The 26,988-nt window shown below is 44.3% G+C and overlaps 2 protein-coding genes across 8 annotated transcripts in view; both read left to right on the top strand.

Moving 5' to 3' along the window:
* Positions 1 to 26,988, top strand: part of SLC2A9 (solute carrier family 2 member 9) — a 524,193-nt gene that overhangs the window by 67,161 nt on the left and 430,044 nt on the right. For all 7 annotated transcript variants that reach the window (XR_011030521.1, XR_011030522.1, XM_068277492.1 and 4 more), the window contains exon 4: positions 24,902 to 25,062. Coding sequence is in view for 5 of the 7 variants with exons in the window: in XM_068277492.1 (XP_068133593.1) it covers positions 24,902 to 25,062 (161 nt within the window). In the remaining 2 variants the exon portion in view is untranslated. The remainder of the gene's footprint in view (positions 1 to 24,901; positions 25,063 to 26,988) is intronic.
* Positions 149 to 7,890, top strand: LOC137561554 (uncharacterized; the record flags this gene model as incomplete). Its single annotated transcript, XM_068272872.1, has 2 exons — positions 149 to 1,657; positions 7,864 to 7,890. Coding segments are annotated over 2 exons (1,536 nt in total), but the record flags the coding sequence as incomplete, so codon positions are not given.

Genomic DNA, 26,988 nt, shown 5'->3' with positions numbered 1-26,988 from the left:
GAAGCTTGCTAGAAGCAACTAGCCTACAGAAGTCTACTCAGTGCAGAATCTATATACGTTTTTTTTTTTGTTCAAAGATACACACTTGGTGTTTGCTTTCCCCTCCCCCCTTTTTCTTTTTTGCAACACGATGGCTCAGAAAGCATCCAGCTATGCAAGGCAATACAAAGAGATACTACTCAACCTGTGTGAGCACAAAGGCATCGAGACGGTGAGCGGCCAGACTAAGGAGCAGTTAGTTCGTGCGCTCGAGGAGCATGATGAGGCAGAACGAGCCCGTGCTTCAACGTCAGCGGATGCAGCTCACGACACGCCAGAGGAGGAATCGCTCCCGCCACAGGATGCGAGTGGAGACAATGTCCTGGATGATCCACCGAACACGGAGATGACATCTCTGGAAGCCGACCTACAGCTACTAGGTTCGGCTGAGCCCGAACTGCGCCTAAAGCTGATTCTGGAACATCGGCAAGCAGAAAGGGAAATACGACAAGCCCAGAAGGAACAAGCTGCCCAGCGACTCCAGGCCGAGAGGGAAAGTGCTGAACGGCAACACCAGCTGGAGCTGGCTAAACTTCAGCAGCAGAACCGGTCTGCTGGACCCGCAGAACGCGAAGGTGAGCGAGTCCACAGAATCCCCCAGGATAAGTTCCCCGCTATGGACAAGGACTCTGACATAGACACTTTCCTACAGGGGTTTGAAAGGACTTGTCGGCAGTATGGGGTGCCCCGTGAGCAGTGGGCAAGATACCTCACACCAGGGCTGAGAGGCAAGGCCCTGGAGGCGTTTGTGAGTCTCCCCCAGGAGGAAGAAACAGACTTTGAGGCAATTAAGAAAGCCATCATTGCGCGATACCACCTCACGCCAGAGCTGTATCGAAAACGTTTCAGGACAGTGCAGCGAGGTCCTAATGACAGCTACCTGGATCATGCTTGCAACCTGCGCACTGCCTTCCAGCAGTGGTTAAAAGGACTGTCGGTTGAAACCTTTGATGCCCTGCAGGAACTGATAATAAAAGACCAGTTCCTCCACACTTGTCCTGTTGAGGTCCGGCAGTTTGTATGGGACCGAGAGCCGAAGACCGTGGATGAGGCCGCGAAAGTTGCTGATGCCTACACGTCCAATCGAGCATCTGACTTTCGGAGGACTACGGCGCCCAGCTGGAAGGGAGAAAAGCCTGCGAGACCTTCTCCTCTGAGCACCCAGCGAAGCCAAGTCCTGCAGCCGCCTGGAGGTAGAACAGTCACCGTTGACACTCGGAGATGTTTTGCCTGTAACAAACCGGGTCACATCAGTGCTACGTGCCCAGAAAAGAAGAAGGAAGCCCCAAACTCTGGCGGGGCCCGAAATGCGTTGTGTGCCACCAGGAATGCAGGTAGCTATGCAGAGAATCTGCAACCTGTCACGGTTGGGGATACGGTTACCACCGGTCTAAGAGACACTGGAGCAGAGGTGACTCTAGTGCACCCCCAGCTTGTGAACCCTGAGGAGTACATTCCTGGCAAGACTATGGCTGTCAAAGGAGTTGGGGGTGTCACCCCCGCCATACCCACCGCCTTGGTCCACCTGGATTGGGGGGCCGGCAGCGGAATGAAAGAAGTGGGGGTAACGGATGCCATCCCCACGAACGTTTTGTTGGGTACTGACCTGGGACGGTTAGTGGCCCGGTATGAGCCTACTCCACACCCCATGGAGCCTGCATCCCCCGCAGAAGTTCCGGACTCTTGCAAGGTACTGTGTGATAATGCTGTGCAAGCGGGGAGTGCTGGTGAGGCCCCAGGGGCTACGGACTGTGTACTAGGAGCCAGCCCTAGTGAGTCTCCAGTGCCCAGGCCTGGAGGAGGACACGTTGTTACCATGAATGCAGATAATGTTGATGTAATATGTGATGTGTTGCATGATGACATGTGTACAGTGAACGCTCCGTCAGCTGCAGTGGTGACCCGCAGTGCTCACCGGGCTGCAGCAGACGAATTGTCCACTGAAGGGGCTGATGTCACTGGGTCGGGCTCTTCCACTTCAGAGCCTGGCTCTGAGGACCCAGAGGCCTCTCAGTTTGCCACCTCCCTGGTGCCTGTGGCCGACAGCGCTGAGTTCTCCGAGGCTGTGCGACTTGATAGCAGCCTGGAAGAGCTCAGGAGTCTGGCGGACAGGGCACCGGTGGAGGGCGACAAAGTGAGGGTGTACTGGGAACACGGCAGACTGTACAGAGAGGTTATTCCCTCTGAGCCGTCTGAAGTGGAGGAGGCCGACCGGCAGTTGATTGTTCCCCACAGGTACAGGGAGCAGCTATTAAGAATAGCACATGAGGTGCCCCTGGCTGGTCACTTGGGGATCCGCAAGACCAAATCCCGGCTTGCCCACAATTTTTATTGGCCCCACATGGGGACAGATATTGCTGATTTTTGCCGGTCTTGTGTCGCCTGTCAGCGGGTCGGCAAAGCAGGTGACACCGACAAAGCCCCACTGAGGCCCTTACCCATAATAGAGGAGCCCTTCCAAAGGGTTGCTGTTGACATAATTGGGCCTCTAGCGATACCCAGCAGCACAGGGAAACGTTTCATTCTTACGGTGGTAGATTATGCCACTCCCTACCCTGAAGCTGTAGCCCTGAGCTCCATACGGGCAGACAAGGTTGCGGACGCATTGGTGCGCATTTTCTCACGGGTCGGTTTTCCCCGTGAAATGCTCACCGATCACGGCCCGCAATTCATGTCGTGCCTAATGGAATGCCTCTGTAAACAAATGCAGGTAGAACACATCATGGCCAGCCCTTACCACTCCCAGACAAATGGGTTATGTGAGCGGTTCAACGGTACTCTGAAACAGAGGCTAAGGGTGTTTGTTGAATCGCAAGAGAGAGACTGGGAGCGATACCTGCCCCACTTGCTGTTTGCTTATCGTGAGGTGCCCCAGGCATCCACCGGGTTCTCGCCCTTTGAGCTATTATATGGGAGGAGGGTACGCGGACCCCTCGATCTCATTCGAGAGGTCTGGGAGGGGCAGGATATGGGCCCCGGGGTCTCCATAGTGGAATACGTTCTAAAGTTCCGGGAAAAGATGGACACCCTGGTGGGGTTAGTGCGAGAGAATCTGACTCAAGCCCAGGCCACCCAGAAGCAGTGGTATGACCACGGGGCTAGGGAGAGAGTTTATGAGGTAGGTCGCAAGGTATGGGTCCTAAACCCGATGCGACAGAATAAGCTGCAGGCCGCTTGGGATGGGCCCTATACCATACATAGGAAGGTTAGTGATGTGACCTATGTGGTCGCGCTGGATGACCGAGGTAAGCAGCTGAAAACATACCATGTAAATATGTTAAAGGAACATCATGCTAGAACCGCTTGCGCTCTCCCTGTCTGCAGTTTGCTACCGGACGGTGAAGCAGAGGCCCTGGTTGACATCCTGGCCTCCACCCAGGAAACCGACTCTGTTACCGAGGTGCAGATCAATCCGGAGTTGACAGCAGAGCAGCAGGCTGGGCTATCTGATGTGCTGACCCTTTACCGTGGTACCTTTACAGCCCGCCCTGGTCTGACCAGCCTGGCTGTACACCATGTTGACACCGGAAATAACAAGCCGGTTAGACAGTCAGCCTACAGAGTCTCCCCTGAGGTTCAGGCCCACATCAGCAAGGAGATTGAGGAAATGCTGTCACTAGGGGTGATCCAACGGTCGCACAGCGCATGGGCATCACCTGTAGTGCTAGTACCCAAACGGGACCAGACCACTCGGTTCTGTGTAGATAATCGAAAACTAAATTTGATAACTGCGTCAGATGCTTACCCAATGCCGAGGGTCGATGAAGTGTTAGATAAGCTAGCTGGCGCGCAATATCTAACAATCGTGGATTTGAGTCGGGGATACTGGCAGGTCCCTCTAACAGCTGAGGCATGGGAGAGGTCTGCCTTTATCACCCCCTCAGGTCTGTTTGAATTAAATGTAATGCCCTTTGGAATGAAAAACGCCCCGGCCACCTTCCAACGGGTTGTAAATGGTCTCCTGGAAGGTTTGAAACACTGCGCTGTCGCCTACCTGGATGACATCGCCGTGTTTAGCGCCAACTGGAACGACCACTTAGCGCAGCTGTCACAGGTTTTGGGGCGCATCACTGCAGCAGGACTAACAGTCAAGCCTAGCAAGTGTCAGATCGGCATGAAACAGGTACAGTACCTGGGACATGTGGTGGGGGGGGGGGGGGGGGAGAGCTTCGTCCAGATACTGGGAAGGTAGATGCCATTGTGTCCTGGCCCACCCCCCAAACGAAGAAACAGATTCAGTCCTTCTTAGGAACGGCTGGGTACTATAGAAAGTTTGTCCCCAACTACAGTGCCCTCGCCAAGCCATTGACAGATCTCACCAAAAAGAAGCTGCCCAAGCAGATTCTCTGGACGCCAGAATGTGAACAGTCATTCACAGCTCTGAAGAGGGCCCTAGCCAGCCCTCCCGTGTTGCAAGCGCCAGACTTCAGCCGACGGTTTGTGGTCCAGACGGACGCCTCAGCCTTTGGCCTAGGTGCTGTGTTAAGCCAGGTAAACCAGACTGGGGAATAACATCCGATTCTGTATTTAAGTCGGAAGCTGCTACCCCGGGAGGTAGCCTACGCCACCATAGAGAAAGAGTGCTTGGCAATTGTATGGGCCCTACAAAAGCTGCAGCACTACCTCTATGGTCGCGTATTCACGGTCGTCACCGAACACAACCCTCTTAGTTGGTTACATCGGGTTTCCGGTGACAATGGAAAATTGCTGAGATGGAGCTTGGTTCTCCAACAATATAGCTTCACTATTCAACATAGGAAGGGGAGCAATCATGGGAATGCGGATGGGCTGTCCCGTCAAGCAGAACCAACAGTGTAGGTGCTGGCAGGATGATCTGGGAAGATCGTCTGCCTTGCACCAAGTTAACGGTGGAGGTGTGGCGATATATTGGGGTGCTGATGCTGTTAAGGATAATACAGTAATATATTTTCATTTTCCCATTTTTATATCTGCTGTGGTATGTCAAAGGTGTAGAGATGCAGGCTAGATTCATGGACTGTTCATGTATTTGTGTGGGTGGGTCACTAGACCTACATTTGCATCTAAAGAGGTCTTCAGTGAATACGACCAGTCACCTTCAATAGGCAAGGAAGCAGCTCATTAAGCCACTAGCAGTCACTTTTGATCTACTGTCCCAGGTGTGATTGTCTGCGTCTGTCTACAGGCAAATACAGGCAAACTGCTACCTGTAACCAAAAGGCCATCTTTTCATGTATGTGCGAAAATACACTTTAACCAAGGAAATAATGTGGAGGAAGCTTTTTGATGTCTGATAGGATACAATCTCACCTATTGAATTCTGCAAACTTCAAGAAGCTAACACAGGAACCCCTTTGAAGTTTGCATATCACAAGAAAGATTATGACAAGCGTTCGGTGATGTCACAAACGGGGAAACTGCATTAGTTCCTGGGGGCAGGACATTAAATGCCCCAGGGGACACTTCGGACTATTTAAGCTGGCCCAGGACAGCCACCGGTATCTTCTCTCGGAGGTAGCGAATAGCTAGGGAGGATCGCGACTCCTGGTCGAAACGGCGTCCTCCCGTCAAACAACGTTCTAACCTAAGCTGGTAACGTTCTTTTTTCCCCCGTTTATTTTTACGCAAATATCCGTGTGTGTTATCTTTGTAACCTCTTATTTTTGTAACTTTTATCTTGTAACATTTTTACTTTGTTTTTTTTGTAATCTTTTTGTATATATTAAGTTCTGCATTGTTCTATGTTTTTCTAGAATATTAAATTATTATTTAATAAGTTTGACTTCTGCCGTACTAAACTAACACTCATAGCCTAGAAGAGACTGAAGTGTAACCGTGTATAAGTTCATGCCTAATTGTACGCTTGAGCAACACTACCGTATGAAATTGTAATTGCATTGTGTGTGGGGGCGTTTGTCATACGTTGGCCTAAGCGCGCAGCTGACCCAACGTACGAACAACGCCAGTGCGAGTAGCGACAGCAGAGTGGCTAACAGTATCGTTCGGAACGACTGTTAGTGGGTCTTTGCTTCACGACAGTGTAAGATTGCAACTGTGTGTGTGTGTGGGTGCGTGGCGTTCCCGTATTTGGCCTAAGCGCAAAGCTGACCCAAATACGAAAACGCGGAGTGCGCGCTGAGGACTCGACAGCAGAGTGGAAGTGTCTAGCAAACCGCTAGTGGTGGCAGTGAGAGGTGTTCTGAGGGGTCCCAGCCTTGTTTTAGCTTGACTAAGGCTGCTTCCCCTCTCAGTCTGGTCAAACCCGCAGTCGGGAACCGTATACGCAGGCGTGCCGCGGGCCAGTTTCTGACAATGTGATTGAGTGACATGACTGAAATCTATAGAGCTATAACTGATAACCATATTATTATCATCACTTATTTATAAAGCATCAACATTTTATCCAAAGCAAAAAATAACAATCAGTAGCTGTAATTGGGTATCCCTTGTGTTTAAGAACCATTTAGTTCCTGGTACAAAACAGTTAGTTTAAATGAGGTATAGGAAAAGCCCCATACAGACGGCCACCTCAGCGGGGGGCATATGGGGTGTGCACAGCAGCTTCTAATGCAATCACACTGACTGACCGATTCAGCCAGGTGCCAGCCGAAAGCATTCGCCGACAGATGAAACCATTTATTCTAATAATCTCCATGTTCTGTTTACAAGCCCAGGCATGCCAGTCACTCACTACTCTGCAAAGGGAGCCCCAGTATGAATGAGGGGAGAGAGAGAAGAACCCAAACCCACCGGGTGATATTGCAGGGCCGAGGCTTTACAGACACAGGCTAGCGATGTGTTCCCAGGCAGGGGGCGGAGGTGTGATGTCATGAGGCGGGCGGAGTAAGTGGGAAGAACAATGCTCTCCGCTGCTGCTCGGGCCGAAGCGATACTCCAGCTAAGTGGGGTTAGTGGCCACTGGATTATCGTTTCATCTAGCATGTGTATAGACAGGGCCGGCACTTTCATAGAGGCAAAGGGGGCAATTGCCCCAGCTATGGTGACCCATGACAGTGGGGATGCTGTGTGTTTATTCTGTATAGGAAAAGTAGGAGGTGAATAATGGGAACCCCACAAATGCTTTTTAGAGGACATGTAATCATATGATGGAAACCTAGTCATATTGTGTGACAGGGAAGGGGGGATTAGATCGGGCCTTGCAGCCAGCTATGGGATTCTGGGGGTGATTTGGTTGGAAGGGGGTGGCACCAGGGAGACCCCCCAAGTTATTTTTCCCCAGGGCCCTATTTTAGCTAGAACCGACCCTGTGTACAAAGCCTAAGAGGTGGTAGCCAAAAGGTTTTGACAAAATTATGAAAATTACATAGAGACTTGAAACCTGCAATGGCAAATACTGGCTCACCATAAATAGCCTCTGATCAGTGAAAGCTGGAAGCTTGCAGCACTCTCTGTTCCAACTGGCTACATGTTGCTTTAAGTGAAATAAAAAAAGACACTTTTTTAACTTAATCACAGGTAAGCAAACCTCCCTATGTACAGTAAGGTAGCAATTAATGGCATTACATGGCTGATGGGGATGAGGCTGTGAGCATCTGAAGTATCACAGCTGTATGCTAATAGGGGAAGCAAAATGACCTATCACTGAGAGTCTCAGAGCTCTTCCAGCTAGGTATAATTAAAGTATTTAAATGACTTTACCGTGGAGTATGGCGACAGTGCTCATGATGGCACAATATATTCTTAAAGTTTTAGGATGCTTGTACTTCTTACATCTACATAAAATACACTCCTGGCCAAAAGTTTTGAGAATGGCACAAATGTTGTTTTTCACCAGGTTTACTGCTTCAGTGTTTTTAGATCTTTTTGTCAGTTGTTTCTATGCAGGCCCAGTCCACCCGTGATGCCAAGTGAGGTGCTTTCTTCAGGCGGTGCAAATCAGGGGGCGGCGTCTGGGGGAGCAGGAAGGAGGATCAGCGGGCACACAATGGTGGGGAGGGGGGCCAGACCCCCCCCCCCTCCCTCACCTGGGCACTCCCCTTCTGTGCTCTCCCTCCAGATATTACAAGTGTGGCAGCAGGCGGAGAATGAATGAATCACCTCTTCCTTCTGCGTTTCAGGCGTCGGAGCGTGCGTTCTAGAGGCCTTCTCCTTCTTCAATGCCGCTTACTGTACTAACAGAAGTACAGTGGGTGGTGTGAAAAAAGGAGAAGACCTCTGGAACGCACGCTCCGACGCCTGGACCATAGAAGGAAGAGGTGAGTCATTCATTACCTGCCCGCCGCCGCTGACACACTGGCATAATATCTGGAGGGGGAGCGCGGAAGGGAGAACCCCAGGTGAGGGATGGGGGTGTTATCCCCCTCCCCACCACTGTGTGCTCGCTGCTCTTCCTGGCTAAAGTATAATAGGGCTACTATACTACCTATACTCGGGACAACTATACTAGCTACCTATACTGGGGCAACTATACTACCTATACTGGGGGCAACTATACCAGCTACCTATACTAGGGCAACTATACTAGCTACTTATACTGGGACAACTATACTAGCTACATATACTGAGGCAACTATACCACATACAGTATGCTGGAAGCAACTATACTAGCTACCTATACTGGGGCAACTATACTAGCTACATACTGTATACAGGGGTAACAATATTGGCTACCTATACTGGGGACAAGTATACTAGCTACCTATACTGGGGCAACTATACTATCTATACTTGGGGCAACTATACTACCTATACTTGGGGCAACTATACTACCTATACTTGGGGCAACTATATGAGCTACCTATATTAGGGCAACTATACTACCTATACTGGGGGCAACTATACCAGCTACCTATACTGGGGCGACTATAGTAGCTACTTATACTGGGGCAACTATACTAGCTACTTATACTGGGGCAACTATACTACCTATGCAGGAGGCAACTATACTAGCTACCTATACTGAGGCAACTATACTAGCTACATATACAGGGTGTAACAATATTGGCTACCTATACTGGGGACAACTATACCAGCTACCTATACTGGGGCGACTATACTAGCTACTTATACTGGGGCAACTATACTACCTATGCAGGAGGCAACTATACTAGCTACCTATACTGAGGCAACTATACTAGCTACATATACAGGGTGTAACAATATTGGCTACCTATACTGGGGACAACTATACTAGCTACCTATACTGGGGAAACTATACTGGCTACCTATACTTGCAGCAAAGACTGAGATGGAAACCAATGAATGTAAAATAAGAAACAATTGTATTGTTAATCAATGCAACTATATACAAATGAGCAATAGCAAATCCCCACAGTGCAATCCACATAAGACACAGCAATACTAAACTATCTAACTATACAAGAATATACAGATATATACAGATATATATTACAGACCAGGCGGAACAGCAGACAAGGGCAAGGCAAATCGGAGTCAGAGTAAAGCAAGGAACATAAACCAGGAGATCAGATCAGATCAGGACAGAGCTTCTCAGAGCAGAAGGCTCAGAACACAGCAACAGCACAGCCAAGCTGAACTGAATTTCTGGCAAGGTTCTGGGGTGGGTGGAGTCCTTAAATGCAATTCCAAACCGCAGATATTATGATGAACAATTGTCCAAGATGGATTGCATGAGGGCCACCTGCTGGTGAATGCTGAAAATACTGCTTGTCCAGATGCAGAGAGCCATCAGCAGGTAAACTGGGAAACAGCAGGCAAGATAATGTCCATGACATGCTGCACAATGCCACCTGCTGGTGAAGATAGATAATAGCACAGTCCAGGAACCTAGTGCCACCAGCAAGTGCAACCGTGCAGAGTCGGATTCCTAACAAAAACTGGGAAAGAAGTTGTATACAAATGACTTTTGTGACCATAGCAGCTGTAAAGGTGGCCACATACCAAACAATGTTTAAAATGTATTTTCAATTTAAGAATTACAATCATTTTTTCTGATTGATTGATTGATTGATTGTAACACTTAAAACATTCTTAGCAATGTGCCACACATGTGTTCAATTTTTCCCCAATAATGAAAAAAAAATGATTGAGAACTCTGAAAAAAATTGTTTGGGTCTACACATTAACAAATTTAAATCTATCTTACATCATTCAATTTTATAAAAATTAATTGGGAACTTCCACCACTCCCAATTGACTTTTTTTTTAAAAAAACAGGAAATTTGAACAGATTTCTCAGAGGGATAAAAAAAAGCTTTAGATTTTTCTGTACAACCAATCATGTTAATTTAACTGCCATAAAAATGTGATCCTTTTATTGCATCGCGTGTGGCCACCTTTAGATATTGCGCTCCAAAAGCAAAGTGTTGCCACATATTATTTATTTTGCATGTCAATTTAGATTCCAAGACCTAAAAACATGTCTGTAATTTAGTGACACGTGACTACATTGTGATTGTTACCGGGTAAAGAGACCAGCGTAGTATAATGGGGTTTTTTTTTTGGCGTTACAACATTGTTATTATGGCTGACTAATGATTCTCTACACACAAAGGGGTGAGCTCAGTGTGAGTGTTTTAACACTCTATTATTATGATTTTGATTTTTGTTCCTTTATCACAAATCCTGTGTGGATGATTTTAGTGTTCAGAAATTCCATTCTGATAATCCTTTTGCTTTTAGAGGATGCTAATGCATTCAAACCTTCTAAAAATGATGTCCCTCTCCAAGCTGGTGCCTTTTTTTTTTTTTTGTACAAATGCTATCAATTCCTAATGGAATCAACATGGTTCTAAACTCAGACCCCCTGGTAGTAACTTACAAGTAAAGTATACGTCATTTATTTTAAATGCGTACTATAAATTTGTAAAATTTGTAAAAAAAAAATGTATATAAATTTATAATTCTTTAAAGAGAATCTGTACTGATTTGTACAATAAAAAACATACCAATCGAGTCACTGTGATCTCCTGGGTCCCTAGTTGTCATTTCCACTGCTCCCCGCCGCATCCTAGCTTTTAAACAGCAGTTTTAGGAAGTGTTTACAAACAAAAAACATGGCCGCCAACCAGGAAGTGATGTAGGTGTATATATAGATATATACAGTACAAATACACACACAAACACACACACATACACACTAATATGTGTATATATATATATATATATATATATATATATATATATATATATATATATATATATATAGATAGATAGGAGGGACAGTGACAAGACAATATACTCTGTACAGCGCTGCGTGATATGTCGTTGCTGTATAAATAGTTAAATAAAATAAACAAATAAATGAATTGTGCAGTAAATTGCTCAGGAAATGTCAAGAAATTGCAATTCACAGATTTACACTTCAGTAAGACCGGGCAAAAGCGTACAGTATTTTCCGCCAGCTCTTACCAGCCGATAACTCGCTCTTTCCATGCTGTCTCTGTGCGGTAACTTTGACAGACAGCCAATAGGGAGAGCCACAAAGCCCTTGATCCGACTGTGTATCAGGCGGGTCTTTCACTGTATCAAAGCAGAGGAAGGTGACTTTTTAAGAGTCTTTTCTGCATCCCCTTAGATGTGGAAATCTGTATACTCTTTTACAGAAGATCTCCCCCTGGTGGCTGTAGCAGGGTTGATGGGAATGCACTGGACAGAACACACCCGACTCATACACGCAACTCCCTGCCTGTAAAGGGCGGTGATGATCTCTATGGTATTGTGATTTCCTGTGTTCCTCTCTGTTGTAAGTAAGCCGCATTACCTGATGGCTGTGTATGATTTATCTCTGCACGTTTTCTTCAGTTAAGGGTTCTACTTAACTTGTTAGACCGGGTGCCTATCTGCATGTTGCTACCTCTCTGCTCCATCGGTCTCCCAGTATAGGTAGCCAGCGGTGCCCCCTAGCAGGGGTATAACTATAGGGGAACAGCCCCTGTGATCTCAGGTGGGTGCAGAGCTGTGAGGGAAGGCCCAAGGCCCAACTACTAACCTTCCCTTCCGCTGATACAGGGGACTATACTGCAGATCAGGTGTTTTTGTGGCTACACTTGTTATGCGTGTAAAGATCATGATGGCCACACTTGTTCTATGACCCTTGTGAGATGGGAAGGAGAGGCAAGTGAAGGGGGTGTGGCCACTGGGGGGCCTCATCAAAGTTTCGCTGTGATACTGTAATATCATGTGTTACTATATGTTATACAAACAGGTGCCGGTTCTCTCATGAAGCAAGGTGAAACATTTGCATCAGGTGCAGAGATTTCAGGGGCAGCATTTTTGTACTGTGTGTACCTCTGGAGTGGCAGAGGGTGAGCCGTTTGTTTGTTTGTCACAGACTCACAGCCTGCTGGTGTGCTATTGTGTTGTGTTGAGCTGCAGCGCGTCATGTGAGAACATTACATGAAGCAAAGTAATTTGTCAGGGGCGGTGTGATCATTCCAAGTAGGAGGGGCGCATCCTCACAAGTTTGCCTCAGACAGCAAAAAGTCTACAACCGGCCCTGTTTAGAAAGTAAAGCATTTTTCGCCCGTCGTCCTTTGAAAAGACCAATACCTGCTGTCGTTCTGAATTAGATAGAAATAACTGGAGGCTCAGCGCTACACGTGCGATAAACCAGAGCTGGTAATAAGGCCGCCGGAGATGGATTGCTGTTAGTAGCAGTGGTAATAATAGTGCGCTGTCATGCAGTTCTGCAGCTGCGCATGATTCCTGCAGGCTGTCATTGTTGATAGAGACAGCAGTGACACAGGTTATTATGTCCTCATCCTGTCACATTGCTGGTTCCCGGGAAACGGTGTGCTGAGCTTTTCAGAGGCATTCCGAGCAAAGATCCCGAGTTTCATTATCCACCATGAACAAAGCCCCCCCAGACCCATTCACTTGCCTTACAGTAAAACATATATCTCCATAATGCAATGTTGTCATCATCGCCACATGAGGATTTACAAATTGCATACTTATGCACAATATTATGTTGTCAGTTTTCTTCTGGGTATGACAGATATATTATGTGACTACCCTGTAATGACAACTGCAATATGCATGGGATTAATGTATACATGTACTGTATAGGCCTCGGCATTCAGCCATAAAGACACCATAGTGGTGATTATAGGTGAGCTATTATCATTGTGTATTACCTGCGGTTTGTGTTTATTTTTATAAGCAACATGAAGCAACAGATTTGTGATGCTTACTCTGCCTCATGACTAATTTCAGCAAGGGTTTGCGTGTTACAGTGCCGCTCAGCTTTGCGGGGTATCGAAAGGGACATGTGACATGATAAGATAGACACGTGCAGAGCTGGGACAAGGTCCTCCAGCACCCAAGAGACACCAAAGTGGGCCCCTCCATCCCTCCCATCCCAGCCGTGACACACTGATTGTTATCAGACTAAGAGGCCCTTCAGGGCCCCCAACATCTGAATCTCTAGTTATCTGGCTTGCAGTCACTGCCATGTATCCAGTTTTCTTATTTCTCTCTGCTTTAAACACAATAGGAGATTGATAGCTGAGTGAGTTGTGCACCCCGTCCTACACAGCCCCCTGAGGAGCCTCTCTCGCCTCTGCCTCGGCCCCGCCCTGTGTATGTGCAGCCCCAAGCCTCCATAGAACAAGCCAGTGTTAGTATTTTTGTTCTTCGCTGTAACAAAACAAACAACAAACACAGAACACTTATATCACGCTTTTCTCCTGGCGGACTCAAAGCGCCAGAGCAGCAGCCACTAGGGCACACTCTATAGGATGTAGCAGTGTTAGGGAGACTTGACAAAGGTCTCCTACTGAATAGGTGCTGGCTTACTGAACAGGCAGAGCCGAGATTCGAACCCAGGTCTCCTGTGTCAGAGGCAGAGCCCTTAACCATTACTCCATTCAGCCACTGTACAGGTTGTAAAACTCTGTTTCTGAGAAAAACACATATAAGTGCTGGGAATGGGCAATAAGGTCATTAGTTAAATAATAATAATAATAATAATAATAATAAAAATAATAATTATTATTATAGTACAAGATTTGTCTGTATGGGTGCTAAATAACATACTACCATCATAACAAAAGTTTGTCTTGTAGTAAGCATATGATGTCTCACTGCTGAATATGCAAACCATACTTTGTTGTCCCTGTATGTTAACCACGCCTCCAGAACTGCTGGAATGCAATGATGTGTCAGCTTGTTAATTGTACACAATTGCCACAATAACCCAACATGCATAAAGACTGTGTTGGAGTTCTGGTTCACCATGAGCTTGCTGGGTAATCTGTAACTCTGGGTGCTTCAAGTCCTCCCCCATAGAGCCACATTAATCACCATGCACCGATGAGGATAAACCAATTCTAAACAAACTGTATACATGTTAGGTTATTGTGGCTCTGTACAATTAACAAGCTGACACCTCATTGCATTCCAGTGGTTCTGGTGGTGTGGTTAGCTTACAGGGACAATAAAGGGAAGATTTGCATATTCAGCAGTGATGCATTGTGGGAGACCATCTGTATTTGTGACAGTCAAAACTTTAAATGCATATTTTTATCTTTAGAGTGGACCTGAGCTCTTGCATAGAACAGACTGAAAAGTTTTTATTCCACACATAAATACTGGAGAAATCAGCTGCATGGAGCTGTGTTTGTTTATTCAGCTACAGTTGAGTGTGTTTATCTGTAGCAGTGTGTTATCAGTAGGCACTGGCTGTACATGGAAAGACAGATGCTTTAACCCTTTCTGTGCACCCTGATAGTTCATCCAGTAAATTCTCAGGACCTTCTTTTTAGGATTCCTGCAAATTGTAAAAGCGTTTGTGCTAAATGCATAATTTTTGGCGAATATTTCGCACTTGGTCCTCCTCCGCCATGCCACTGTCCAGGTTTTGGTGCACTTTTTACACCTTTTTTAAAGAAAGTTCGCCTGCCATTTAACTCTATGGAGCCCGCCACGAACGGTTGGTTTGTGAATTTTCATGGTAACTTTGTGTTCGCGAACGCAAAGTTTGAAGTTTGCTCCATCACTAGTTTTTATTTCGTTTCAAGGGTGTTTATTAAAGCTTTGCACATGACAATATACAAACAGATCAGCAATAACCCCACGCATGGGGAATATTTCAAATGAAACATGTCATGCATAAACAACATAAGAGTAAAACTGGAAATCTAAATGTTTATAACAGTATATATCCCTTATATATCAGTTAAACGTTCATACTTATTTTTAATTTTTATTAAAGAAGGATGTAGAGAATGAGAAAAAAATAAGAGGTGGTGAAAAAAGGGGGGGGGATAAGAGAAAGATAAGTACTAGGCTGGGCCATGGTTGGAACTAAGTCCACATCATGCCAATGACCCAGTCCAGGGGAGAAATTAGAAAAAGAGATGAGAGGATAGTAAAAAGATTAGGAAAAGAAGACGAACAACATATAAATGGGTGTGTAGTGCACTAATAAAGGACAAAAGGCCGAGCGCCTCCCGCAGGCACTCACTGCTACTCGCGAGGGCTAAAATACAATATCAATATTCTTGTAAAGGGGGTTAGAAAGCATGTAATACATAGGATAGGCCTAAATTGTTCTGCCAGTCGATCCAGGGTGACCAGATGTTATCAAATGCCTCCATATGATCCAGAATTTTTGCCCTAATGTGTTCCGATAGCATAGTTGCATTAAGGCTTTGAAATACCGTTTCCACCTGTAGGGAACTATTTTGCCATTGAACACCTATATGACGTTTTGCTTGTGCTACTACAAATTGTATAAATCTGTGTTGTGGGCGGGAGACTCCCGTTGGCCTATCGCCTAGTAGCATAACTGATGGGTGCAGGGGCTTATCTATATTAAGTATCAATTTAATTCTATTCCAAATGGCCTTCCAAAAGGCTTGAGTTTTCGGGCAAGACCACCATATATGCCATAGGTTCCCTTTAGCATTGCACCCTCTAAAACATAGTTCCGAATTGGATGGACAAAAAATATTAAGTTTTGCAGGAGTATAATAGGACCTATGTAATAATTTGATGGAGGTCTCTATGGAAGAATAGAAGAGGGAATTTTTCGTGAGTATGGTGCAACAGTGTGCCCATCTCTCGTCAGTCAGAGAGACATTACAATCCCTTTCCCAGTCCTCCATACATTTTATTTTTGACTCCGAATTAGCCCGGGAAAGTGTATTATATATATCAGAAATAAGTCCCCTGTCTAAAGGTGCCGATTTGCATCTTGCTTCGAAATTGGTGTACATAAGAATTTCTTGTTTCGTGTCTAATGATTGTAAGAATTTAAATATCGCTTGCATTGTTACTTCCTCCTCTGGAGGGACATTGTGTTCATCTCTAAATGCTCTAGGTGAGGCCAATTTAAATCCTGCCATAAATCGCGTGAGGGTAGTAAGTCCCCTGTTCTCCCACCAATGAAACAAGCGCGTTCTTGCGCCTAGAGGAAAGTCTGGGTTTCCAAAGATCTCTGTAAGGCGAGAAATAGGGGACTGGAAGTTATATAAAAATCTTGATTTAGACCATATCTTCATAAAATGGGCTGTTACAGGAGATGATTTCCTAATTAAAGCAATAGGGATATTCCTGGCCCACATCGTACCAGGCAAAGATAGGGGTGACAGCAAATGTGATTCTAATCTCACCCATAATGGTGCACTATTTTTAGCATTCACGGCAGTCATTGGTGCTAGTTGGGCAGCCAAATAGTAGTTCCACAATATAGGGGCATTTAGGCCCCCTGAATCCTTGGATCTGGCCAATGTTAAATACTTGATCCTCGGCTTCCTCTTCCTCCATATAAACTCCTGAATCAATTTCTGCATATGCTTCACAGGCCCCTTTTTAATATCAATCGGCAAGACTCTAAAGAGATATAGAAGTCTCGGTAACAGGGTCATTTTAACTGCAGATATTCTTCCCAGTAATGATATTGGGTAAGTATTCCATATATCTAAGTCCCGTGACAGTCTATTGTACATGGCAGGGTAGTTAGTGTCATAAAGCTTTTTAGGGTCTTTAGTCAGATTAATCCCCAGATACTTGATATATCTAGGTCGGTACTGCAATCCTAAAGAGGATGCTAAATTTTGTCCCTCAACTGTGGTCATTTGAGTGAGCATCAGTTCCGACTTATCAAGGTTTATCTTAAAGCCAGAAAACCCAGAGAAATCGTGAATAATGCGGAGGAGATTTGGGATTGAAGTATGAGGGGAGGTTAAGGTAGCAAATATGTCATCTGCGAAAAGTGACAATTTATAATTAGTACTTCCAATTTGAACTCCAGGGACCTCTAGTGAATTTCGAATTTTTACTGCCAGAGGCTCCATTACCAGGGCAAAAATGCCCGGAGATAATGGGCAGCCCTGCCTGGTACCCCTCTGGATGGGAAAAGGAGTCCGCTTAATTGATGGAAGTTTAAGGGTAGCTGTGGGAACCGAATAAAGGGCCCTAATTGCATTCATATAGTTGCCACTAAAGCCGTATTTCTGGAGGACCTCTAGCATGTAGGGCCACTTGATCAAATCGAAGGCCTTTTCCATGTCTAGGGCCAATAAGGCCAATGGTGTAGAGGTGTTTAAGCAATGGTGTTGGATGCTGACTATTTTTCGGATGTTATCCGGGGCTTGTCTAGTTGGAATGAACCCGACCTGATCTTTATGGACCAGGGCAGGGAGGACCGAATTTAGTCTCTTTGCTAGAATGGAAGTCAGTATTTTATAATCCACCCCTAGAAGTGAAATTGGGCGATAGTTCTTTGGGAGCATATGGTCTCTTTGAGGTTTAGGGATGACCACTATTGAGGAAGCAAGGAACTCTGGTGGGGGGACTTGACCCTTAAGAATAGTGTTAAAAAATTTGAGAATATGCGGGGACAAAATACTTTCGAATTTCTTATAATACAGTGCAGTCAGGCCGTCGGGGCCAGGTGCTTTTGATCTTTTGGTCTTTTTAATAGCCCAATGTAACTCTTCATAAGATATATCCTGACTAAGGATTTGTGCGGTGTTAGGAGTCAAGGATTTCTTGATGGTTTGATCTAAGAACAATTTCCTACCAGAGGAATTAGCCTCTGGGTCCTTGTCTTGATACAGGGATCTATAGAAATTAGAAAATATATCATGAATATTCTCTGGGCTAGTAGTAACATTGCCCTTGGGATCCCGTATCCTAATTATTTTATTTATATTTTGTTGGGCTCTTAGTTTTTTTGCTAGCCACCTGAGAGGCTTGTTCATTTGTTCATAAGCTGCAGCACCTGACCACCTAAGAGACTTTTCCGCATCTGCATTCAATATAGCATCAAGTTGGAGATGCAGGTCCTGAATTTGTTTATGGAGGAAGCGGGAAGGCCGAGATTGATTCAAGATTGTAAGTGATGTGATTTTATGCTCTAGGTTAGAAATTAGGATAGACCTATCCCTTTTGTGTTTTGAGGCCTGTTTGATCAACTCTCCTCGTATGACCGCTTTGTGAGCCATCCATCTGATGCCAGGTGAGGTCACTTCTCCATCATTCTCCCTGAAATAGTTATTCAGACATGTCTCCATTTTCTCAAGAATCTCTGAATTATAGAGTAGAGATTCATTCAGACGCCAGGTGGATCTAGCGTATTTAGGAATTAGAGAGAAGAGCGAGGTTAGGACTGGATCATGATCTGACCACGGGCAGAGTAAGTGTCTTGAGTACCCCAGGGAAGAGGCACACTGTGAAGAGATCAAGATAAGATCCAACCTAGAATAGGAGTTATGCGGGGCCGAAAAGTAGGTATAACCTCTCTTCGCCCCATTATACTCTCTCCATGAATCAATCAAGGAGTGGTCCCTAAAAAGGCTATCAAAAAATTTCTGAATCGTAGTGGCATCAGATAGGCGAATAGGGTGGGTCCTATCAATATTGTTATTAGGAGCCAAATTGAAGTCACCGGCCCAGATGAGTGAGTCAAATGAAAGAGTAATTAAGTGATCTGATACCTTAGTGATTGTTTCCTTAGCTTTATCTGGGGGTGCGTAAACATTGACAATACACATTGTCTTATCTTGAAATGTGCCTAAAATGATAGCATAGGTTCCTTCAGTGTCAATTATCTTAGACGTAAGCTCAAAAGGAAAATCATTATGTAATAAAATCGCCACTCCTCTCTTTTTTGTCGTAAAATTGGAGAGGAATGACCTGCTGTATTTCGTGTGGAAGAATTTGGGGAAGGACCTCTTTGAGAAATGAGTCTCCTGGAGACAGAGGATGTCAGGCAGGTGTTTAATATAGTCCCTCATAGCTTTGTTACGTTTCTGAGGAGAGTTGAACCCCCTTACATTATGTGATATTATGTTATATGGCCTATTAGCCATTGATGGGTAGGTGATACAAGATTCAAAGAATATCTCACGATGCGCAAGCACCTAGCAGGGACGCACAGCGCCACTATCAGTGGCAAACAATAAAGCATAGCACCAAACACACCCAACAGAACAATATACCAACAATAAAACTTAATAGTACCTAAATTGTCTGCACAATGGTGCAGGGGAGATGCGAGAGGGGGGACCCATATTAGTACTGGTCCACCGCCTTGCATCTATGTGGGGGGGCAGCAAGACTTTTCAAGAGCGTCATTCTAAGCCACTACTTCAGACTCTATAATGGGGAACCCAATGGGACTAAATAAGTCTAATTACCTCTTTTGAGAGGGAGAGGAGCGGGTTATGAGGGGATGGTTCTCTTTTAGATAATTAGGAGCAGATTACTGCTTTGTCTAAGGGTAATTGAAGGGGAAAACCCTAAAGTACCCTGGACTAGATGTTGGAAATTTCAAGGCCGTGATGAGTTACCTCCCCTATATATGTGGTCTTATTCCTTGCATAGGAGAGACTAGTCTCCGTCATCATGGGGCTATCTGTCCTAGAATGTACACAATCTAGACAATCTAATCTTTTATACCTGTCCGAGATCGCCCGTGGACCCCTCATAGGTTGAAAAGCAGTAATTGTCACATGATAAAGGTCACAATATCTAGTGTAGCAGAGAAAAACATGTGATACCAAAACATAGAGAGAGGGTCACTGTCCATTGATGTACGTCTCGTCTAGGCCAAATCTTGATGAAGGAGGTATAGATGGAAAAATAGACAGGATTCTTATTGTCACCTCATAAGGGGTAGCCTGTTCAAAAGGGACCACGGAGAGGGAATTGCCACATCATAAAGGGCAGCTTGTTCAGAGTGTCCAAGGGGGAAGCAATTGCCACATCATAAAGGGCAGCTTGTTCAGAGTGTCCAAAGGGGAAGCAATTGCCACATCATAAAGGGCTACCTGGTCAAAATGACCCAGGGGAAGGTAGTTGCCTCATTATACAAAACAGCCTTTTCAAAGTTACCAAGGGGGAGATAGTTGCCACATCATAAAGGGCAGCTTGTTCAAAGTGGCCAAGGAGGGGGTGGTTGCCACATCATAAAGAGCAACCTGTTCAGAATTGCCAAGGAGGTAGTAATTGCCACATCATAAAGGGCAACCTGTTCAAAGTGACCAGAGGTGAGATAATTCCCATGTCGCAGAGTCAGCATGTACCCGTTATGGGAATGGTTATCTGTCAATTCCAGATCGTAAAGGGCAGGTTATCATTTAGTGTTCAAGAACCACTAATGCCACATCATAAAGGGCACATGGTACTATATTATTATTATTTTATTTTTTTTTTTCCCCCTTTTATTTTTCATTATTTAAAGGAAAACACACCAATAGTCATTGTGCCACATCGTAAAGGGCATGATCTGTACCTTCTGTTGATTAGTCTTGGGTATCCATATTCAGTCTTCTGGGTCGGAATTGGGTGTTCCTGGCCGTATTCCAGGTTCTCCTGAGGTTTGGAGATCTCTGATCTCGTTGCGGGAGATGGGCTTGTGGGGGTCCCGGAGGTTTCGGGAGGTCGTATGGGACGCCGGCCTCATCCAATGCAGCTGCAGCTTGCTGGGGAGACTTACAGGTGTAGTGATTGGCATTGATTGTGAACACTAGCGCAAAGGGAAAGTTCCATCGGTATCGAATGGCAGCTTTCTGTAAGGCCAATGTATAGGGCCTCATATTCCGTCTTCTCTGTATAGTTAGAGGGGCCAAATCCGCATATATTTGTACCGAACTGGGGACCCCTGGTAATGCTGTTAGGTCCCGGGCGGCCAGCAATATCTTGTCCCTTATGTCCTCCGATGACAATTTTGCAATAACATCGCGGGGGAGGTCAGGGTTCCTAGGTTTGGCCAGTGCTCTATGTATTCTCACAATGCGTATTAGTGTGGGATCTACCTGTGACAACAGAGCACTAGTTTTTATTTGAATGTATACTTAGCTGTTAATGGAAAACCAATAATAAATGCCATGGCTAATAAATGCCAGTTCTGGAGTTCTGTGTCTTTATTTATAATTATTATTATTACTAGTCTATTAGTAATAACTACTGGTACTTAGTATGTTAAGTTAGTGTATAGTGATTGTGGGTTTTATGGGTGCTGCCAACAATTCCAAGGAAATGGTTGAACAATGGACAAGCTGTTTTAAAGCATCTCTTGAATGCCAATTTTCCTTACATAGTTACATAGTTATTTTGGTTGAAAAAAGACATACGTCCATCGAGTTCAACCAGTATAAAGTACAACACCAGCCTGCTCCCTCACATATCCCTGTTGATCCAGAGGAAGGCGAAAAAACCCTTACAAGGCATGGTCCAATTAGCCCCAAAAGGGAAAAATTCCTTCCCGACTCCAGATGGCAATCAGATAAAATCCCTGGATCAACATCATTAGGCATTACCTAGTAATTGTAGCCATGGATGTCTTTCAACGCAAGGAAAGCATCTAAGCCCCCTTTAAATGCAGGTATAGAGTTTGCCATAACGACTTCCTGTGGCAATGCATTCCACATCTTAATCACTCTTACGGTAAAGAACCCTTTCCTAAATAAATGGCTAAAACGTTTTTCCTCCATGCGCAGATCATGTCCTCTAGTCCTTAGAGAAGGCCTAGGGACAAAAAGCTCATCCGCCAAGCTATTATATTGCCCTCTGATGTATTTATACATGTTAATTAGATCCCCTCTAAGGCGTCTTTTCTCTAGACTAAATAAACCCAGTTTATCTAACCTTTCTTGGTAAGTGAGACCTTCCATCCCACGTATCAATTTTGTTGCTCGTCTCTGCACCTGCTCTAAAACTGCAATATGTTTTTTGTAATGTGGTGCCCAGAACTGAATTCCATATTCCAGATGTGGCCTTACTAGAGAGTTAAACAGGGGCAATATTATGCTAGCATCTCGAGTTTTTATTTCCCTTTTAATGCATCCCGAAATTTTGTTAGCTTTAGCTACAGCGGCTTGGCATTGAGTACGATTATTTAACTTGTTGTCAATGAGTACTCCTAAGTCCTTCTCCAAGTTTGATGTCCCCAACTGTATCCCATTTATTTTGTATGGTGCTAGACCATTAGTACGTCCAAAATGCATGACTTTACATTTGTCAACATTGAATTTCATCTGCCATGTATGTGCCCATATAGCCATCCTATCCAGATCCTGTTGCAATATGACACTATCTTCCTGAGAGTTGATGATTCTGCACAATTTTGTATCATCTGCAAAAATAGCAACATTGCTCACTACTGCATCTACTAGGTCATTAATAAATAAATTGAAGAGCACTGGACCCAGAACAGACCCCTGTGGGACCCCACTGCTAACAGTCTCCCATTTTGAGTATGATCCATTGACCACAACTCTTTGTTTTCTGTCCATTAGCCAGTTCCCTATCCATGCACACAGACTCTTCCCCAGTCCTTGCATCCTCAACTTTTGCACCAGACTTTTGTGGGGAACAGTGTCGAAGGCCTTTGCAAAGTCCAAGTATATCACATCTACAGCATTCCCAATATCCATATTAGCATTCACTATCTGATTGGTTGCTCTTTTGCTCCAGTTTCTCTTTGCATCTTTGTACAGTCATTTCCCCCACTGTCTGATTTCAAAACATTAGGACTGGCACAACACATGAAAAGACCTAAAGTAATTAAACAGCAGTAACTGATTATTTTCCCTTCTCTGGCAATGCCTTCCTAAACATTAAATCAGACAGCTGATGACATTTTCAAAAAGCAATTTAGTGCCTGAGATAAACGTGTTTGTTGTTGTTTTCTGCGGTATTTAAAGGACACCTAAGTGTCAGCGTTGTTCCTTGTGACCCAAACTGTCACAACTCTAACCTGAACTTTGGAGGAAAATAGTTGCAGTTGCCAATTTCCTCACAAGGTAAGGACATAGAATCCATCACTGTCCCTGCAAGACTGATGACACCCTTTTACCTTTTACCTGTAGGCCAGCGTTACTAGAAAAAGCAAAATAAAACTACAGATCTCATCAGTGTTCACTGCTGCACAGGAGTCTGTACATGCATACACTTCCTCTCACAGATAATGAAAGGTGTTAGGTCATCTGCCCATCCTACATCCTGACTGGGTAGGTATAATTCAGGTGTCCATGGATGGTTGCCAGAGAGTTTGGCTCTTATAATGGCAGTGACATTGTGTCCATGGATGGTCGCCACAGTCCGGCTCTTGTGCCAATCAAAATGCGGGATCTCGTCCTACAAAGTCACTGGAGCTGACAGGGTCCAGAGTGGGACAATTGAAGCTGCTGTTCGTATTGGGGGAAGGGGGGGGGGCGTGTAAGTTAGTAGTGCATGCTACAGCAGTAGCATGCCTCCTTTGAAAATGTTACCTGCGCTGCCACACTAAGCTGCACTGCTTTAGCACTGTAGCTTAGTAAATAAACCCCTATCGATTTATCTGAGAGCCAGATGTAGTGATCAAAAGAGCCACATCTGTCTCCCGAGCCAAAGGTTCTCTACCCCTGTGCTATACTGATTCTGCAATCGGTTCATTGAACGCTGTGTGGATCTCAGTCAGCTGATGATCAGCTGCATGCAGTTAACACCTCCATTATTTCCTTCTTCTAATAATGGCCATACATGGTACAATTTTTCATTTTTTTCGATTAGATAATTTTGTTCGATTATTTCATTAGATCGAATATAAAGATATTTCCAGCATGTCCGATCAGATTTTTATCGAAAAAACAGGATAATCGTTCGGAAAAAAAAAAATATTTTCAACTTTCATTCAATTCCATCATTTAGATCGAAAAAACGGGAAAATCAAAAGTTTTTATTGTATCGTGTATGGGCACCATAAGATAGATCTCAATGCTGCATGTTTTTTCAACTATAATTGAAATATGTACGGGCAGAAGTTATGGTTTCCAACAATCATTCACCCATCTGGCGTGTTTACAGCGTCCACATAGAGAGCCAGAAAGCCAGTAAGAAACACAATTCAAACACACATAGGCAGCCACATAGATAGCCAGATTTGTGAACGATTGTTGGCCAGTAAGCCAGCACCTATTCAGTGGGAGACCTTGGGCAAGCTTCCTTACACTGCTACTGACTATAGAGCGCCCCCTAGTGGTTGCAGCTCTGGCGCTTTGAGTCCGCCAAGAAAAAAGCGCAATATAAATGTTATGTGTTTGTGTCAAATCATATCATAAAATATTTGTCAGCTGTTCTATCTCCTAAGAAGGCAAAACCAACCTTAATTCACGCTGTTGGCATCAAATGTATTTAAGATGAATTTCTAGATATTTATTTACAGTGTACTCCACTCTGAAATTCATCAATACTTAAAAAAAAAATGGTCAAAACACACCAGAATAGGACAAGCTGCCTTTACAAAACTACAGCACAGTGTAAAGTAGGTCAAAAAAGGCCATTTAAACAAGCACACACAAGTCCATAAAATATAATTGAAGATCATTTCAAAGTACAATAGAAATAAATTTCAGGAGCAAAACACAAACACCCATGTATATATAGTTATTTTCAGTTTACATTTAAGTTAATCTACTAATGATGAGGTGTTTTTTTTCATCACAAACAGTTCATAAAACAACTGTACAATGAGAGCTGGTCATCGCGGTACAATCAGACAATCAGCAGCAATACGATCTCCATTCTGTGGTCAGTTACTGTATCCATCTTTGCTATCGGAGGTCTTGTAGGAGCGCTGATTGTGATTCCAATAGTGAACCGACTGGGAAGGTAAGCAGATGGATGTTTTCATGTATTCATTTTTTATTTATTAATTTTATTTCATTTGGAAGTAGTTCGATATTTTCTAAAATTTGCTATTCATAGCCAAGTCTGGGGACTTTGCTCTTGTATTCCTGGAGACATACATTACATCAGTAAAGCCTGGTACACACTTTCAATTATGATTGGCCAGTCACTGGCCCCTAGAGCCAAAGCAAAAAAAGGTTCAAAAAACGATGAACCAACATAATTATTAAAAAAAAAAGACATCTATAAGAAAAGTATTCAGAATATGTACAAATATACAAGCAACACCTATAAGTATGAGGCCAAATAATTGTATTCAGAACATGGCCTTTTATTAAAAAATCAAGTAAAAACCACTAAAAAGTGGGTGGGCCCAGTGGCGTAACTGCAATCCATGGAGCTCCCAGCAAGGCCTCACAATGTTCACCCTCTTTCCCTTGCCTGTAGTGATGAGCTGAAATCTGCATAATTTCGCGTTTTCATAATTACGGATGCGAATTTTGCCACTACGTCTAATTGTAATTGCCATACAAACAGTAATTAGGATTTCCGTAAGCGAAATTTCCATCACATAATTTTGCTTTTCGGCGCAAATTCGTGTTTAATGCAAAATTTAGTAATTTTGTGTTTAGTTTCCTATAGAAACAGTCCTTTTAATTATACAAAACGGACGTAATTTCTTTTTTAATAGTAATTATGCAAATATAAGTAATTACTAAACTCAGGAAAATCACTTATTAATTGCAATTACTTATTGCAATTCCTGATAATGCAAATATCCCTGCACATGCTGTCGCTTTAACTGTATCAGTAGGTTGTACCTGCATCTTCTTCTAAGACGGGTGCTCTTTGCCAAGGTGCACTTAGTGGTCATGTATGCTGAGACACTTGGTTTTGGGCCTTGCAATATCTGATAATGCAAAGGTCCCTGCATGTGTTGTCGCTTTAAATGTATCAGGAGGCTCTGGACTGGAACACAATTTCGAGAACGGCCGAATTTCCTCATTAAATACGGAATTCCGATTTGTTTCTGTTACGAAAACGATTGTAATTACGAAAAACGATCATAATCACAAAATTCCGCATAAACGCAAAATTTTACGTAATTTTGCGAAATTACAAATCTTCAATTACTGCCATAATCGTAACTTTACAAATTATGCAAAATTCATCACTACTTGCCTCCCCTTGGTGCCAATATGGACTTGGGGTCCATCTCACAAGGGTTATAAAACAAGTGTAGCCATCATTGTCTTCACACCCATAAAAAGTGCAGCCACAAAACACCTGATCTGAAGTATAGTTCCCTGTATCAGAGGAAGGGAAGGTTAGTAGTTGGGGTCCCCACAGCTCTGGGCCTCCCTGAGATCGCAGGGGCTGCTCGCTTCTAGTTACACCCCTGGGTGGGCCGTCTGTAATGATCTGTGTCAGCAAGAGGCAGTATTCTGATTATTAGGTGATCTGTAGTATCACCTATAATGCAGATATATACCTGATTATAGGGTGATCTGCAGAATCACCTATAATACTGGTATATCAGAAGCTGCTGTGACAACAAATACAGATGGTGTTTGGTGCAACAGTAATACTGATAAGAGCTATACCTCACCAGAGGAGCTGGTGGGTACAATCAGTAAAGAACCTCTCACCAGAGACAAGGGCCCTCTGGTGAGAGTAGAGTAATCAGACAGATCGGGTTTGGCAACAGACAGACAGATACAGTACAAAATCGGAAGGCAGAGTCAGGAAGATATAAACAGACAGGGTAGGCAACGAGATCAGATGTGCAAAGGTACAGAATCACTTTAGCAAGAGAGTAGTCAGAATGAGCCAGAGTCATATACAATAATATACAGTAAGGTAATGCTTAAAGCTATCAAATAATTCCTATCTTGTGTGAAATCCCCG

Source organism: Hyperolius riggenbachi, chromosome 1 (assembly GCF_040937935.1).
Source record: "Hyperolius riggenbachi isolate aHypRig1 chromosome 1, aHypRig1.pri, whole genome shotgun sequence".
Taxonomy (NCBI): domain Eukaryota; kingdom Metazoa; phylum Chordata; class Amphibia; order Anura; family Hyperoliidae; genus Hyperolius; species Hyperolius riggenbachi.
Note: the sequence above shows the minus strand (reverse complement) of the source record. Positions and strands in the feature narration are given on the sequence as shown.